The sequence below is a fragment of the Trichomycterus rosablanca genome, chromosome 2 (genome assembly GCF_030014385.1).
Source record: "Trichomycterus rosablanca isolate fTriRos1 chromosome 2, fTriRos1.hap1, whole genome shotgun sequence".
NCBI classification, from domain to species: Eukaryota; Metazoa; Chordata; class Actinopteri; order Siluriformes; family Trichomycteridae; genus Trichomycterus; species Trichomycterus rosablanca.
The window spans coordinates 52351018-52369789 of record NC_085989.1 but is presented as its reverse complement, the minus strand read 5'-3'; the positions used below and the strand labels follow the sequence as shown (position 1 = coordinate 52369789).

The window sequence follows — 18772 nt, the reverse complement described above, 5'->3', positions numbered from 1 at the left end:
CACAGGTAGGCAAAGGTGAGCAGGGCAGTTCAGGAGGTTTTCAGACCGTCCACCATGGTGAACTTTGTGATCTACAGTCATTAGAAATGAAGCAACCAAGGTCTAAAAGGTTTCTTAGTTTTAGACACTTCCGACTTTGTGTGATACTGAACCTGGCATATGACTCCCTGAGCACTTTGTTAGGAACATTTACATTTACATTTTCAGCATTTAGCAGATGCTTTTATCCAAAGCGACTTACACAATGACCTGAACACGATGAGCAATTGAGGGTTAAGGGCCTTGCTCAGGGACCCAACAGTGGTAACTTGGTGGTGGCGGGGCTTGAACCGGCAACCTTCTGCTTACTAGTCCAGTACCTTAACCACTGAGCTATCACTTTCATCACTGACACGGTGCTGATACTGGGTACGACCCTGTTGCTCTCAAAACGTCACAGTTTTTCTTTGAGATTCTGGTCCACGTCAACATACACTATATTGCCAAAAGTATTCACTCACCCATCCAAATCATTGAATTCAGGTGTTCCAATCACTTCCATGGCCACAGGTGTATAAAACCAAGCACCTCGGCATGCAGACGCTTCTACACACATTAGTGAAAGAACGGGTCGCTCTCAGGAGCTCAGTGAATTCCAGCGTGGTACCGTGATGCCACCTGTGCAACAAGTCCAGTGGTGAAAATTCCTCACTACTAAATATTCCACAGTCGACTGTCAGTGCTATTATAACAAAGTGGAAGTGATTGGGAATGAAGTGGTAGGCCACGTAAAATGACAGGGCGGGTCAGCGGATGCTGAGGCACACAGTGCGCAGAGGTCACCAACTTTCTGCAGAGTCGATCACTACAGACCTCCAAACTTCATGTGGCCTTCAGATGAGCTCAGGAACAGTGTGTAGAGCTTCATGGAACGGGTTTCCATGGCTGATCACCAGATGCGGTGGTGTAAAGCACACCGCCACTGGACTATAGAGCAGTGGAGACGTGTTCTCTGGAGATCCGATGGACGAGTCTGGGTTTGGCGGTTGCCAGGAGAACGGTACCTGTCTGACTGCACTGTACCGAGTGTAAAGTGTGGTGGAGGGGGGATTATGGTGTGGGGGTGTTTTTCAGGAGTCGGGCTCGGCCCCTTGGTTCCAGTGAAAGGAACTCTTAATGCTTCAGCATACCAAGGGATTCTGGACAATTTCATGCTCCCAACTTTGTGGGAACAGTTTGGGGATGGCCCCTTCCTGTTCCAACATGACTGCGCACCAGTGCACAAAGCACAAGCTCCATAAAGACGTGGATGAGTCAGTTTGGTGTGGAAGAACTTGACTGGCCTGCACGGAGTCCCGACCTCAACCCGATAGATAGAACACCTTTGGGATGAATTAGAGCGGAGACTGTGAGCCAGGGCTTCTCATCCAACACCAGTGTCTGACCTCACAAATAAACAAAAATTCCCATAAACACACTCCTAAACCTTGTGGAAAGCCTTCCCAGAAGAGTTGAAGCCGTTATAGCTGCAAAATGTGGGCCAACATCATATTAAACCCTATGGATTAAGAATGGGACGTGACTCAAGTTCCTATGTGTGTGAAGGCAGGTGAGTGAATACTTTGGCAATATAGTGTAACTGTTGCAGATACAACCACGCCTGGCTTATAACAATACACACTATATGGACAAAAGTATTGGGACACCCCTTCTGCTCACTGAATTTGTGTTTCAGCCACAAAGGTTGCAATAACAGGTGTAATAAACCAATCATGTAGAGGAAATGATCTGCTGAGTCCTGACCTCAGCCCCACTCAACAGCTCTGGAATGAACCGGAACATCAACTGATCAATCGGCGCCCAGTCAGATTCATGCAGGTTCCCACAGTCTTGTGAGAAGACACAGAGGTCACTTTAATTTAATTCTGTTTGGATGCCAGGTGTCCAAATACTTTTGGCCATACGGTGTAAACAAGAAAAATTACCGTTTGAGGAGCACTTCCTGTTCCAGAAGGAGTCGAACGTGACGCCGAGATCCTTGGCGTACTCCTCGTCGCACCACATCAGGAGCTCCTGCCCCGGTTCGATGGGTCGACAGCACCGGTAATAAATCCCCCCTCGGTACTGGAACGCCACCAGGTTCTGCTCCTCATCGGTCCGGGCGCAGTTCACGTACCTGAGAACCGGAGATAAACCCAGAGGAGATATTTGAGGATCGGTTAGAGGAAGGAGGAGGATGAAGGTGAGAGGTTCCTGCAGTTCCTCACCTCATCCAGTTAGAATGAGTCTCTCTCTTGGAGTCGATGTACTCCTCACCCTGCCCTCTCTTGGAGACCTGCAGAACATATTACACATCATGAATTTAGTGTTTGGAGAGCAACATGTTGCTGCTTCAAATGACGGCAATTAAAAAAGCCTAAAGCAGAGATGGGGACTCGAGTCCGCACACACAGCGACTTCAGACTCGACTCGGACTCGTTTACATTTATATTTTCGGCATTTAGCAGATGCTTTTATCCAAAGCAACTTACAGTACTGTGACAGTATATAGTCTAAGCAATTGAGGGTTAAGGGCCTTGCTTAAGGGCCCAACAGTAGTGGGGCTTGAACTGGTGACCTTTCGATTACTAGTCCAGCTCCTTAACCACTAGGCCACAACTGCCCCTAAAACAAAAATGTTATGAGGACTCATTTCAAATTATAATTATTATAAATATTTTGCTCTCTAATAATAATAATGCTCCGGCTGTCTTAGCCCCCAACACACACAATGTGTAAATGTTCCAGCCAGCTTCCGGTGTAGTGATGAAGCGTCGCTCCCTACTCCCTACACAGTTTGAAGTTCACTTCATTTGAACATTTTTGTTACCTTTGGATTGGAATCTCACTTATAATGGTGGAATACCCTACGTAGTGCACTTCACAGGAACAACCGGGGTGAATGGAACGCTCCTACAGAATCGGTGGTACTGATTGTAAGAACCGCTTTCTGAACCAATCAGAGCTTCTGATTGTAATTGTTAGTAAGAAATGCAGTTATTTGCATTTATTCAGTTTGCGTCACACAGATGACGTGGTAATGAAACGCTCGATCGGCTTTCTAACGAGTTCCTGTTTTACTTCACAACCGGGAAAAGTTTGGAGGTTTTTAATTATAAGCACATTTACAAAATAACGGATTCTATTCCTAATGGGACACACGGTTATAAATGTAATAGCGTCTGGAAGAACAGAAGCTAAGGTAAGCAGTGGTTATGGATATTTTTGCTTGGACTCTAGCCTAAAGACTCGTGACTTGAATCGGACTCTAGCCTAAAGACTCGTGACTTGACTCGAACTCTAGCCTAAAGACTCATGACTTGACTCGGACTCTAGTCTAAAGACTCGTGACTTGACTCTGACTCTAGCCTAAAGACTCGTGACTTGACTCAGACTCTAGCCTAAAGACTCGTGACTTGACTCAAACTCTAGTCTATATACTTGTGACTTGACTCGGAGTCTAGCCTAAAGACTTCTGACTCAACTCAGACTCTAGCCTAAAGACTCGTGACTTGACTCGGACTCTAGCCTAAAGACTCGTGACTTGACTCAGACTCTAGCCTAAAGACTCGTGACTTGACTCGAACTCTAGCTCAAAGACTCGTGACTTGACTCGGACTCTAGTCTAAAGACTCGTGACTCCACTCAGACTCTAGCCTAAAGACTCGTGATTTGACTCAGACTCTAGCCTAAAGACTCGTGACTTGACTCGGACTCTAGCCTAAAGACTCGTGACTTGACTCGAACTCTAGCCTAGAGACTCGTGACTTGACTCGGACTCTAGCCTAAAGACTCGTGACTTGAGTCGGACTCTAGCCTAAAGACTCGTGACTTGAGTCGGACTCTAGCCTAAAGACTCGTGACTTGACTCGGACTCTAGCCTAAACACTTGTGACTTGACTCGAACTCTAGCCTAAAGACTCGTGACTTGACTCGGACTCTAGTCTAAAGACTCGTGACTTGACTCTGACTTTAGCCTAAAGACTCGTGACTTGACTCAGACTCTAGCCTAAAGACTCGTGACTTGACTCAAACTCTAGTCTATAGACCTGTGACTTGACTCGGACTCTAGCCTAAAGACTCGTGATTTGACTCAGACTCTAGCCTAAAGACTTGTGACTCGACTCGAACTCTAGCCTAAAGACTCGTGACTCAATTCGGGCTCTAGCCTAAAGACTCGTGACTCGATTCGGACTCTAGCCTAAAGTCTCGTGACTCGACTCGGACTCTAGCCTAAAGACTCGTGACTTGACTGACTCTTATTTTTTGACTTGTAGACATCTCTGGCCTAAAGTATTTGAACACTCGACCTTCCGATTTAAAAACAAATTGTATTAAAATAGATATAAGCTTCATCCCAGAGCTGTCGAGTGGGGCTGAGGTACATAATTTTGTAAACAGGAGCAGGAAAGAACCTTCCCTAAACTGTTGCTGCAAAGTCAGAAGCATAGAACTTTCTTTATATGATTGATCGTTGTGGCTAAAACACACAAATAATTAAAATGTGCGTCCGAATACTTTTGTAAATATAGTGTGTATGCAGCAGTGGTAGCCCCGGGTAAAGCTAGGAGTCTAATAATCAGAGGGTTGCCAGTTCAAGCCCTTCAACCTCAAGCGCTCGAATTTGTATTCAGCCATAATTTGGATAAAAGCGCTCGACAAATGCCGCAAATGTAATCGTGTCCCAATACTTTTGTCCTAGATTGGCTTAGATTTAAATGGTGACACTAACTCACCACCCAGGAGTATCCACTGTTCATGGCTTCCTCTTTATCCACCAGTTCCCCCTGATAGGGTCCGAAGTGAGTCCCGAGCGGAACCGCCTCGACGTTATTAAACACCCCCAGACCGCCGTTAGGAATACCGGACTCTCGGACTTGTAGACCAGGGGGGAGGGTTTTCCTGGCTCGGTCGGTGACCCCCATGGGAGCGGCGGTGTCGGAGACGAAGACGGGTGGACCGTGGACCTCACACTTGGTGACGAAGAAGGATTTGCACTCCTCACAGTCTAAAACAAGAGAAAAGAGTCACAAACAGAGTCAGATTCATTAAAGCTACACAGATTTTGTCACAATTTATTGTAGCCAGGTCCTCTTCCTCTGCAGGGGACCCTGATGGTGTATGAGAAGGGGTCCATTCGCCTGACACGCCCTCCCACCAACCCCTTCTCATTTACCTGTACTTCAGTGGATTGGCGCGTGAGGCCGGTCTCGCATGTGGAGAGTCACGCGCTGATCTCCTAACCGTAACCTGACTAAATGTCTTCGGATTGTGGGAGGAAACCTGGAAGTTACACCTGGGAATCGAACCCAGGACCTTCTTGCTGTGAGGCGACAGTGCTACCCATTTTCTCTTTGGCCAATCAGTCTTCCATCGCTGGAGGAGGGTCCACCGACGCCCTTGAGCAAGGCCCCTCGGTGGATTGGAACGTGAGGTTGGTGCCTCGGAATACTAACCAGGGTCCTTATATATCCTCAAAGACCCCGCCCTCTTTTTGCCTGCTATAGAGTGCCCAGTTGACCAGTAGCAGAGCTGAGATTTATACTCGGTGAGCTCAGAAGCCCAGTGCTGGTGTGCTAGCAGAATATACCACTGCGCCACCTGCGGCACTCAGGTGGTGCAGCGGTTAAACACGGTAGCACACCAGAGCTGACATTTCGAACTCATCGGTTCGTAACTCAGCTCTGCCATCCGGAAGGCTGGGCGGCTACACGAACAACGATTGGCTAGGAGCCGGATAAGGGACTCTCATTGCTGGCGGATCGATGGGTCGAGGGATAATGCGTCGATCAGGGTGTGTCTCTCTATACACAAAGCTGATCACATATGAACTCGTCTCGCGCAGGTGAAAAGACTAGACGAAATTTAAATCAGAGGCTGGACTTTTCTTACACAGGGAATCTTCAACATCTTCTACTTTCACAATCTTCAGTCCTTCGTTCTGTTGGTTCTCAGAGGTCACGTGATCCACAGATGCTTCTGTGCCTGAAACGACAAATCAGAGGGTTTTATAAAAATAATGTAAATATGTTAGGTCAAAATACCAGCTTCTTTTACTGCCGTCAGACACTTTTGATAACCAACCGACACGCTTCTGCAACAGAATCCTGAATCTAATCAGAATCTAATCAGATTTGTTGGTTTTCTGGTATGGACTGGCACATAGAGCAGATTCCTGATGTAGTTAAAGGCGGTGTGGGGCGCCCAGATGGCACAGCAGGATATTTCGCTATGGGATTCTGGACTCTCCAAGATCGAATCTCAGCTCTGCTACCGGTCGGCTGGGCGCCCCTAGCAGGTCTGCAGTGTTGGAACGGGTATACAAAGTGGGCGGGGTCTTCGACACTGTGTAAGGACCCTGGTTAGTAGCCCGAGGCTCCTGTACAGAAGCGGAGGAATGTGGCCGAAAGGTAGGAAACACCCCGGGAAGGTCGCCAGTCCATCACTCTAGGGGCAATTTTCCAGTATCTCCAGTTAACCTGACTGCTCGTCTTTGGACGGTGGGAGGAAACCTGGCAGTTCCACCTGGGAATCCTTTTTCTCCTAATTTATTCTTCCCGATCAATCTTCCACCCACTGGGGACCCTGATGCCGTTCCAAGGAGGGTATATTCGTCCGACACGTGCGCTTTGTATTCGCCCGTACTTCAGTGGATTAGCGCGTGAGGCCGGTCTTGCGCACGGAGAGTCACGCGCTGATTCCACTGGGCAGAAGACTGATTGTCTACATCAGCCTTACACCACCAAGTGCAACGCTAAGCGCCGAATGCAGTTGGTGTAAAGCACGCCACCACTGGACTCTAGAGCAGTGGAGACGTGTTCTCTGGAGAGATGAATCACGCTTCTCCATCTGACGAGTCTGGGTTTGGCGGTTGCCAGGAGAACGGTACTCATCTGACTGCATTGTGCCGAGTGTTAAGTTTGGTGGAGGGGGGATTATGGTGTGGGGTTGATTTTCAGGAGTTGGGCTCGACCCCTTAGTTCCAGTGAAAGGAACTCTTAATGCTTCAGCGTACCAAGGGATTCTGGACAATTTCATGCTCCCAGCTTTGTGGGAACAGTTTAGGGATGGCTCCTTCCTGTTCCAACATGACTGCGCACCAGTGCACAAAGCACAAGCTCCATAAAGACGTGGATGAGCGAGTTTGGTGTGGAAGAACTTGACTGGCCTGCACAGAGTCCTGACCTCAACCCGATAGATAGAACACCTTTGGGATGAATTAGAGCGGAGACTGTGAGCCAGGGCTTCTCATCCAACACCAGTGTCTGACCTCACAAATGCACAAAAATTCCCATAAACACACTCCTAAACCTTGTGGAAAGCCTTCCCAGAAGAGTTGAAGCTGTTATAGCTGCAAAGAGTGGCGACATCATGTTAAACCCTATAGATTAAGAATGGGAGTCACTCAAGTTCATATGCGTGTGAAAACAGACGAGCGTCCACATACTTTTGACACTAGGTGTGAAAACCGAGGGTTACGTTCCAGAACAGACCCCGAGGATTGACGTTTACTCACAGACATAACGTCCGTCGGGTTCCTCCACTTTTACGGGCTTCTTCCGGAACCTTCTGTTCTTTTTGTCCACAGGAGTGACGCGTCCGACAGCGACCGACGTTCCTCCATCAGGACCGGGGCGAGTCCCCGCCTGCGCAGCCCAACGAGAGACAAACACCAACAGTTATTTGCAGAAGCTGCATTTACAGGACACGGTACAAGCTAGCAGAGAAGAAGGTTCCAGGAGACGCTTCCGAGATACAGACGGATCAGGGGAGTCGAGGGTTTCCACTAAATTCCTCCATCCGCTCGAGCTCAGAAGCTATTCAATCAGCCAATCAGCTGCTTTAGATTATGATTCTAAGCCCCTGAGCAAGGCCCTTAACCCTCTGACCGAGTTCCCGTGTCGGGGCTGGAATAACCGATTTACAACCAGTTTAAACCCAAATACGCTTGGCTGACTTTGTGACTGAAGCTCCTGCCATCAGGTCACGATTCTAAATTGGAGCAAATTTAAAAGCTTCTCAGAAGAGCGTCTGTTGTTCTAGGCCAGGGGTGTCAAACTCATTTTCACCGAGGGCCACATCAGCATTATTGTGGCCCTCAAAGGGCCGATTGTAACGTATCCTGCTGTGATTGCAGTCTGTTGTTTTTCTTGGAGGCTGAATTCTGCATTTATATTGTCCTACTTTACCACAGACGCGGCCTCATAACACAAGAGACGCACCGGTTTCTCTTCCTGAAGCACAAACTTGTTTTCACTTTCATTAAATTTCCTCCTTCTGCTTAATTTTCTTACTTATCTTCTTGTACATTTTGGGATTATGTGTAAATATTTCTTATCTACTGGCAGGATGTGTCACTTTGCAGGTCACAAAATCAGCATGCATTCTGAGAGATGCAATTTATGTAGGATTTTACAGTGTATTTTAAGACAATCATTCTGCCCTCACTAATAGTTTATCCCCCTTTCTCAGCTAGACAGACAGACAGACTGTGTGATACACTGTGTGCATTAAAATGAAGTAAAAATACAAACAATAAAAACAATAAAGAACCTAATACAGTAAAAGCACACAGCTGTAGTCAAGTGTTACATCTGGTACAATATGAGATTTAACCAAACGTAAAATAACAAGTGAAAATTGTGTGTAAAGATACTAATTGCTATAGTAACAGTAACAACAGTATTTACGGTAAATTTGTAACTAAAACGCTGTGATATACTCTTACTATATATACTCTTTACTAACAACTGAGAATATAAACGCCACTACTTACAGACAATGCTTGGGTATTATATTGCAATATTGTATTTATTTATTATTGTTTACATTACTGACTACGCTACCCCGCGTTCTTTTGCAGTAAAAGTCACATGGCTTCTCAGCGAAGGTGAAAGTTAGTTGCCATGACTACGATGTCGCCAGTTGTACTTAAAGGCGCAGGAGCGCATTAAATTATAAGCGCGTCTCTGTAACGACTCGAACCGTCACAACAATCATACAGTCGTTTAAGCTCTCGCGGGCCGGATCAAATGACGCGGCGGGCCGGATCTGGCCCGCGGGCCGTGAGTTTGACACCCCTGTTCTAGGCGAAAAGATCATTTAACGGGGTGTCCAATTTAGTCATATCTAGGGCTGGACGGTATGGTCAAAAATTTGTATCACATTTACATTTTACATTTTCGGTATTTAGCAGACGCCTTTATCCAAAGCGACTTTACATTACAGTTACAGTCTGAGCAATTAAGTGTTAAGGGCCTTGCGCAACAGCAGCAGTGGTGGGGCTTGAACCAGCGACCTTCTGGTTACTAGTCCAGTACGTTAACCACTAGGCTACGGCTTGCCCTATCACGATATTTATTTTTATCATTAATAATTTAGATAGATACTTTCTTCATTTTTTTCAAGTATGACTGTGATTCTATACAGGTCTTTGGCTTATTCTATTTTTAAGAGAACGTAGAATATAAAGCATTTTTATTTCATCACATATATAATGAAGGTTTTGAGAACTATAAGTTTTGCTCGGCCCCCCGAATGACTCAACATATGAAGGTATGAATATGCATTCATATACTGATGCCAAAAACCATAACATTTTATTATGTAAGTATCGTACAGTTCCCTTAGTTCTCCAGTATAATGGTTATACTGGTATACTGAGGTATTGCTCTATTGTACAACATGACCACAGATCGGTTGTTGGAAAGCGGCTTCGCTTCCAGCTTGCTTTTTTGTTGTTGGTATAACGTAAAAAAAATAAATAAACACAATTTCTTATTCTGATAAAAGCAAATCAGCTTTTCTAACCTTTTATCTCGACTGTCTATAGAGAAATAATGCGCTTGCATACGTGATATAAATCTACAACCTTTTAACATTTACATTTCACAGTTTTGGGATTTTTTTCACTGTACCTATACTGTAAGGCCCTTTTCTGTAATACAGCACGCCACTAGGTACCTAAAACGTTTATTATATTAAAATAAACATTTACAAGAACTAAGGCTGGGCGGTATGGCATCACTAGATGTGTAACTATAACAACCTTTAATGCATTTTTTATACATATATATTTTCTTTATGCATTTTCTCCCTTTTTTAGAGCGTCCAACTGCCCGATTGCATTTTTCGCTTTTTTTTCTGCCGATATTTCGTTAGTTTATTGTTGTTTATTTGGATTTTAACATCATGTTTTACACTGTGGTTACATTCCTGACTGACACACGGTTACTCATTACACAAGATTCATCAGTTCACAAGTTTATATCAAACACAGTCATGGACAATTTTGTATCTCCAATTCACCTCACTTGCACGTCTTTGGACTGTGGGAGGAAACCGGAGCTCCCGGAGTAAACCCACGCGGACACGGGGAGAACATGCAAACTCCACACAGAAAGGACCCGGACCGCCCCACCTGGGGATCGAACCCAGGACCTTCTCGCTGTGAGGCGACGGTGCTACCCACTTAGCCACCGTGCCGCCCCCGATATTTCGTAAATGCGTATTACACTTGCGAAACGTTTGGATGGAAACCCGGTTTGTGTGAAAATCTCTCTCTCTTTCTCTCTCTCTCACAGACGCATTTCCCATCATCCTACACTCCTGAGAAGAGGGTGTGTCTAAATTCTTAGATCCCTTAAAATGCTCCTACTGAGGCGCCTTCATTCTGACTGAAGGCAATCCCAGCATTCAGTGCGGTATGACTTTTCTCACAAAAGAACTACAAAAGTAGCGGACGAATATAAAGCGAAGCAACCAACAGAGTTCTTTTCACATGTAAGTAAATTCTCACTGATGTTTCATCTGTGTAAAGGTGTAATTATACAAGTGTGTTTGTTTGTACAAAGCGGATTCCAAAAAAGTTGGGACACTAAACAAATTGTGAATAAAAACTGAATGCAATGATGAGGAGATGGCAAATGTCAATATTTTATTCGTAATAGAACATAGATGACAGATCAAAAGTTTAATCTGAGTAAATGTAACATTTTAAAGGAAAAATATGTTGATTCAAAATTTCACAGTGTCAACAAATCCCAAAACAGTTGGGACAAGTAGCCATAAGTGGCTGGAAAAAGGAAATTGAGCATATAACGAACAGCTGGAAGACCAATTAACACTAATTAGGTCAATTGACAACATGATTGGGTATAAAAAAGAGCTTCTCAGAGTGTCAGTGTCTCTCAGAAGCCAAGATGGTAAGAGGATCACCAATTCCACCATTGTTGCGCAAAAAGATAGTGCAGCAATACCAGAATGGTGTTACCCAGCGTAAAATAGCAAAGACTTTTAAGTTATCATCATCAACCGTGCATAACATCATCAAAAGATTCAGAGAATCTGGAACAATCGCTGTGCGTAAGGGTCAAGGCCGTAAAACTCTACTGGATGCTCGTGATCTCCGGGCCCTTAAACGTCACTGCACCTCAAACAGGAATGCCACTGTCAAGGAAATAACAGAATGGGCTCAGGAATACTTCCAGAAAGCATTGTCAGTGAACACAATCCACCGTGCCATCCGCCGTTGCCAGCTGAAACTCTACAGTGCAAAGAGGAAGCCATTTCTAAGCAAGCTCCACAAGCTCAGACGTTTGCACTGGGCCAGGGGTTATTTAAAATGAAGTGTGGCAAAATGGAAGACTGTTCTGTGGTCAGATGAGTCACGATTTGAAGTTCTTTATGGAACACTGGGACGCCATGTCATCCGGACCAGAGAGGACAAGGATAACCCAAGTTGTTATCAACGCTCCGTTCAGAAGCCTGCATCACTGATGGTATGGGGTTGCATGAGTGCTTGTGGCAAGACCCTGCATTTTTCAACAAGATAATGCCAGACCACATTCTGCAGCAATCACAACATCATGGCTACGTAGGAGAAGGATCCGGGTACTGAAATGGCCAGCCTGCAGTCCAGATCTTTCACCTATAGAGAACATTTGGCGCATCATAAAGAGGAAGGTGCGACAAAGAAGGCCCAAGACGATTGAACAGTTAGAGGCCTGTATTAGACATGAATGGGAGAGCATTCCTATTTCTAAACTTGAGAAACTGGTCTCCTCTGTCCCCAGACGTCTGTTGAGTGTTGTAAGAAGAAGGGGGGATGCCACACAGTGGTAAAAATGGCCTTGTCCCAACTTTTTTGGGATTTGTTGATGCCATGAAATTTTGAAACAACATATTTTTCCCTTAAAATGATACATTCTATCAGTTTAAACTTTTGATCTGTGATTTGTGTTCTATTCTGAATAAAATATTAGATGTTGGCACCTCAACATCATTGCATTCAGTTTTTATTCACAATTTGTTTAGTGTCCCAACTTTTTTGGAATCCGGTTTGTATAATCGAGCTCGTCGGGGACGGTTTAATTGTTTTCGGTACACGGAGGGAGACGTTAGCTGGTGTGCTAGTGTCGGTTTGAACGTCCTGAGGCTAACTGTGTTAGCTTAGTAACCGAAAACCGATGTTATCTAAGTAGTGCGTTCGAATAAGCTGCCTTATAAGCCAATGACTTAGAATTAGAATCTTCTCTACTGAGGCAGCTGCTTATGTAGGCAGTAAGAGAGCGAGGCAGCTCACTATAGGTTTTCAAACCCAATCTGTACCTGTGAGTGATCAGGATGAGGACCGGAACTGGAACCAGGACCAGGAGTGTGTGGAGACTTCCTAAATGAGCACCGATCCTCTTCTGCTGGTTCCATCCTGAAGACCTGATGAGTAAAGGTCAATAACTGTATTAGAATCTAATATACACTGTATAGTCAAAAGTATTGGGACACCCCTACTCAGTTATATAAAGGGCAGCGGAAGCTCAGTGGTTAAGATAGTGGACTAGTAATTAGAAGGTTCCTGACCTCGGCCTCACTCAACAGCTCTGGGATGAACCGGAACACCGACTGATCAGTGTCCAGCCATATAAACGCTTAATAAAGAATGAGCACAAATTCCCACAGTCATGTGAGAAGCATCTATGAAGATGTCACTCTATTTTAATAGCGTTTAGTCAGGTGTCCAAATACCTTTGACCATTTAGTGTACTAACATCTATACACACTAACATGTACAGGGAAGATTCATACTCACTACATAGTGTACAGAGAAGATTCATACACAGTACATAGTGTACACAGAGTAGATTCATACACACTACATAGTGTACAGAGTAGATTCATACACACTACATAGTGGACAGAGTAGATTCATAAACACGACATAGTGTACAGAGTAGATTCATACACACTACATAGTGTACAGAGTATACTATAGTGTACTATGTCGTGAGTATGAATCTGCTCTGTACACTATGAAAAGTGTATGAATCCTCTCTGTACACTATGTAGTGAGTATGAATCTATTCTGTACACTATGCAGTATGAATAAATCTACTCTGTACACTATGTAGTGTGTATGAATCTAATCTGTACACTATGTAGCGAGTATGAATCTACTCTGTACACTATGTAGTGTGTATGAATCTACTCTGTACACTATGCAGTGTGCATAAATCTACTCTGTACACTATGTAGTGAGTATGAATCTAGTCTGTGTACACTATGTAGTGTGTATGAATCTACTCTGTACACTATGTAGTGTTTACGAATCTACTCTCTCTACACTGTCGTGAGTATGAATCTACTCTGTGTACACTATGTAGTGTGCATAAATCTACTCTGTACACTATGTAGTGAGTATGAATCTAGTCTGTGTGCACTATGTAGTGAGTATGAATCTAGTCTGTGTACACCTCCTGGAACTGCACAAGTAATTTCTGCACCTTACTTGTATTTTTGCACCTTATTTACTTTTTAGGCACCTTATCTGCATTGCCAATTTTACGCTGCTAATGTACAACATGTCACTACCTCATGAACCATTGTACCATCTATTCACCATCATGTACTAACACTTGTCTTTAGTCCTGTCTTCTAATTACTTGTTTAGATTAGGGATAATTAGGAATATCCTTTGTACTTATTTATTATAGGATTTTTTGTATTATTGTTGTATTTACAGTGTTTTGTATTGTCTTGCACTTTTGTTCCGTGTTACACCGTGATCCTAGAGGAACGCTGTTTCGGTTCAATATGTACTTGTATGTAGCTGAAATGACAATAAAACCTCTCTGACTCTGACTATGTAGTGTGTATGAATCTACTCTGTACACTATGTAGTGTGTATGAATTTACTCTGTACACTATGTAGTGTGTATGAATCTACTCTGTACACTATGTAGTGTATGAATTTACTCTGTACACTATGTAGTGTGTATGAATCTACTCTGTACACTATGTAGTGTGTATGAATCTACTCTGTACACTATGTAGTGTATGAATCCACTATGTGTGCACTATGTAGTGTGTATGAATCTCTGTACACTATGTAGTGTATGAATCTACTCTGTACACTATGTAGCGAGTATGAATCTACTATGTCCACTATGTAGTGTGTATGAATCTACTCTGTACACTATGTAGTGTATGAATCCACTATGTGTGCACTATGTAGTGTGTATGAATCTCTGTACACTATGTAGTGTATGAATCTACTCTGTACACTATGTAGCGAGTATGAATCTACTCTGTCCACTATGTAGTGTGTATGAATCTACTCTGTCCACTATGTAGTGTGTATGAATCTACTCTGTACACTATGTAGTGTGTATGAATTTACTCTGTACACTATGTAGTGTGTATGAATCTACTCTGTACACTATGTAGTGTATGAATCCACTATGTGTGCACTATGTAGTGTGTATGAATCTCTGTACACTATGTAGTGTATGAATCTACTCTGTACACTATGTAGCGAGTATGAATCTACTCTGTCCACTATGTAGTGTGTATGAATCTACTCTGTACACTATGTAGTGTGTATGAATCTACTCTGTACACTATGTAGTGTGTATGAATCTACTCTGTACACTATGTAGTGTGTATGAATCTACTCTGTACACTATGTAGCGAGTATGAATCTACTGTGTGCACTATGTACTGTGTATGAATCTACTCTGTACACTATGTAGTGTGTATGAATCTACTCTGTACACTATGTAGTGTGTATGAATTTACTCTGTACACTATGTAGTGTGTATGAATCTACTCTGTACACTATGTAGTGTATGAATCCACTATGTGTGCACTATGTAGTGTGTATGAATCTCTGTACACTATGTAGTGTATGAATCTACTCTGTACACTATGTAGCGAGTATGAATCTACTCTGTCCACTATGTAGTGTGTATGAATCTACTCTGTACACTATGTAGTGTATGAATCCACTATGTGTGCACTATGTAGTGTGTATGAATCTCTGTACACTATGTAGTGTATGAATCTACTCTGTACACTATGTAGCGAGTATGAATCTACTCTGTCCACTATGTAGTGTGTATGAATCTACTCTGTCCACTATGTAGTGTGTATGAATCTACTCTGTACACTATGTAGTGTGTATGAATTTACTCTGTACACTATGTAGTGTGTATGAATCTACTCTGTACACTATGTAGTGTATGAATCCACTATGTGTGCACTATGTAGTGTGTATGAATCTCTGTACACTATGTAGTGTATGAATCTACTCTGTACACTATGTAGCGAGTATGAATCTACTCTGTACACTATGTAGTGTGTATGAATCTACTCTGTACACTATGTAGTGTGTATGAATCTACTCTGTACACTATGTAGTGTGTATGAATCTACTCTGTACACTATGTAGCGAGTATGAATCTACTGTGTGCACTATGTACTGTGTATGAATCTACTCTGTACACTATGTAGTGTGTATGAATCTACTCTGTACACTATGTAGTGTGTATGAATTTACTCTGTACACTATGTAGTGTGTATGAATCTACTCTGTACACTATGTAGTGTATGAATCCACTATGTGTGCACTATGTAGTGTGTATGAATCTCTGTACACTATGTAGTGTATGAATCTACTCTGTACACTATGTAGCGAGTATGAATCTACTCTGTCCACTATGTAGTGTGTATGAATCTACTCTGTACACTATGTAGTGTGTATGAATCTACTCTGTACACTATGTAGTGTGTATGAATCTACTCTGTACACTATGTAGCGAGTATGAATCTACTGTGTGCACTATGTACTGTGTATGAATCTACTCTGTACACTATGTAGTGTGTATGAATCTACTCTGTACACTATGTAGTGTGTATGAATCTACTCTGTACACTATTCATTGTGTATGAATCTACTCTGTACACTATGTAGTGTGTATGTATCTACTCTGTACACTATGTAGTGTGTATGAATCTACTCTGTACACTATGTAGTGTTTACGAATCTACTCTCTCTACACTATGTCGTGAGTATGAATCTACTCTGTACACTATGTAGTGTGTATGAATCTACTCTGTACACTATTCATTGTGTATGAATCTACTCTGTACACTATGTAGTGTGTATGTATCTACTCCGTACACTATGTAGTGTGTATGAATCTACTCTGTACACTATGTAGTGTTTACGAATCTACTCTCTCTACACTATGTCGTGAGTATGAATCTACTCTGTACACTATGTAGTGAGTATGAATCTACTCTGTACACTATGTAGTGTGCATGAATCTACTCCGTACACTATGTAGTGTGTATGAATCTACTCTGTACACTATGTAGTGTTTACGAATCTACTCTCTCTACACTGTCGTGAGTATGAATCTACTCTGTGTACACTATGTAGTGTGCATAAATCTACTCTGTACACTATGTAGTGAGTATGAATCTAGTCTGTGTGCACTATGTAGTGAGTATGAATCTAGTCTGTGTACACCTCCTGGAACTGCACAAGTAATTTCTGCACCTTACTTGTATTTTTGCACCTTATTTACTTTTTAGGCACCTTATCTGCATTGCCACTTTTACGCTGCTAATGTACAACATGTCACTACCTCATGAACCATTGTACCATCTATTCACCATCATGTACTAACACTTGTCTTTAGTCCTGTCTTCTAATTACTTGTTTAGATTAGGGATAATTAGGAATATCTTTTGTACTTATTTATTATAGGATTTTTTGTATTATTGTTGTATTTACAGTGTTTTGTATTGTCTTGCACTTTTGTTCCGTGTTACACCGTGATCCTAGAGGAACGCTGTTTCGTTTCAATATGTACTTGTATGTAGCTGAAATGACAATAAAACCTCTCTGACTCTGACTATGTAGTGTGTATGAATCTACTCTGTACACTATGTAGTGTGTATGAATTTACTCTGTACACTATGTAGTGTGTATGAATCTACTCTGTACACTATGTAGTGTATGAATCCACTATGTGTGCACTATGTAGTGTGTATGAATCTCTGTACACTATGTAGTGTGTATGAATCTACTCTGTACACTATGTAGCGAGTATGAATCTACTCTGTCCACTATGTAGTGTGTATGAATCTACTCTGTACACTATGTAGTGTGTATGAATCTACTCTGTACACTATGTAGTGTGTATGAATCTACTCTGTACACTATGTAGCGAGTATGAATCTACTCTGTACACTATGTAGTGTGTGTGAATCTGCTCTGTACACTATGTAGTGTATGAATCCACTATGTGTGCACTATGTAGTGTGTATGAATCTCTGTACACTATGTAGTAAGTATGAATCTACTCTGTACACTATGTAGTAAGTATGAATCTACTCTGTACACTATGTAGTGAGTATGAATCTGCTCTGTACACTATGTAGTGTGTATGAATCTCTGTACACTATGTAGTGAGTATGAATCTGCTCTGTACACTATGTAGTGAGTATGAATCCACTATGTGTGCACTATGTAGTGAGTATGAATCTAGTCTGTGTACACTATGTACTGTGTATAAATGTACTGTGTACACTATGTAGTGTGTGTTAATCTACTCTGTGTACACTATGTAGTGCGTATGAATCTACTCTGTGTACACTATGTAGTGAGTATGAATCTACTCTGTACACTATGTAGTGTGTATGAATCCACTATGTGTGCACTATGTAGTGTGTATGAATCTCTGTACACTATGTAGTAAGTATGAATCTGCTCTGTACACTATGTAGTGAGTATGAATCTAGTCTGTGTACACTATGTAGTGTGTATGAATCTACTGTGTACACTATGTAGTGTGTATAAATGTACTCTGCACACTATGTACTGTGTATAAATGTAGTGTACACTATGTAGTGTGTGTTAATCTACTGTGTGTACACTATGTAGTGTGTTAATCTGCTCTGTGTGCACTATGTAGTGTGTATGAATCTACTCTGCACACTATGTACTGTGTATAAATTTACTCTGCACACTATGTAGCGAGTATGAATCTACTCTGTGTACACTATGTAGTGTGTATGAAGTGTATTAGTGATGCTAACAGTTAGCAGTTAGCTGTGTGGTTGTAACTTACCCTGTGTGTTGAGGGCAGGAGGGAGTTGAAGCCTCTCGGCTCCTCACACTAGCTTTATCGTGTTATTTTACTGTAACCCCATTATATCCTCTGTATGAATGTTAATAACTGAATGTTTAATCCACAGATGATATAAACTCCATCACACTGGAGCCACGGCGCCACCTTTGTCTCCTCCGCCCACTTCTTCTGCTGGGAGCTAATGGCGGATCATGAGGATGAGAAGCACATCTCCCCCTGCTGGAGCTGCGTGTCTCTGCCGGCATTATTTACACTGTCCATGTTATCAGCTCCACTTACCATAGAGAAGCACTTTGTAGTTCTACAATTACTGACTGTAG

At 42.7% G+C, this 18772-nt stretch overlaps 1 protein-coding gene across 1 annotated transcript in view; it reads right to left on the bottom strand.

The window, feature by feature from the left end:
• The window catches only part of LOC134335019 (histone-lysine N-methyltransferase PRDM9-like), a 34892-nt gene extending 16294 nt beyond the window's left edge, over positions 1-18598 (bottom strand). The window contains exons 1-7 of the mRNA XM_063017404.1: positions 18432-18598; positions 12628-12732; positions 7535-7664; positions 5911-6003; positions 4755-5026; positions 2247-2314; positions 1965-2155 (exon numbers count right to left, since the gene is read on the bottom strand). Of these exons, the coding sequence (XP_062873474.1) occupies positions 1965-2155; positions 2247-2314; positions 4755-5026; positions 5911-6003; positions 7535-7664; positions 12628-12723 (850 nt within the window). The 5' untranslated portion in view covers positions 12724-12732; positions 18432-18598. The remainder of the gene's footprint in view (positions 1-1964; positions 2156-2246; positions 2315-4754; positions 5027-5910; positions 6004-7534; positions 7665-12627; positions 12733-18431) is intronic.
• Positions 18599-18772: the final 174 nt, after the last annotated feature.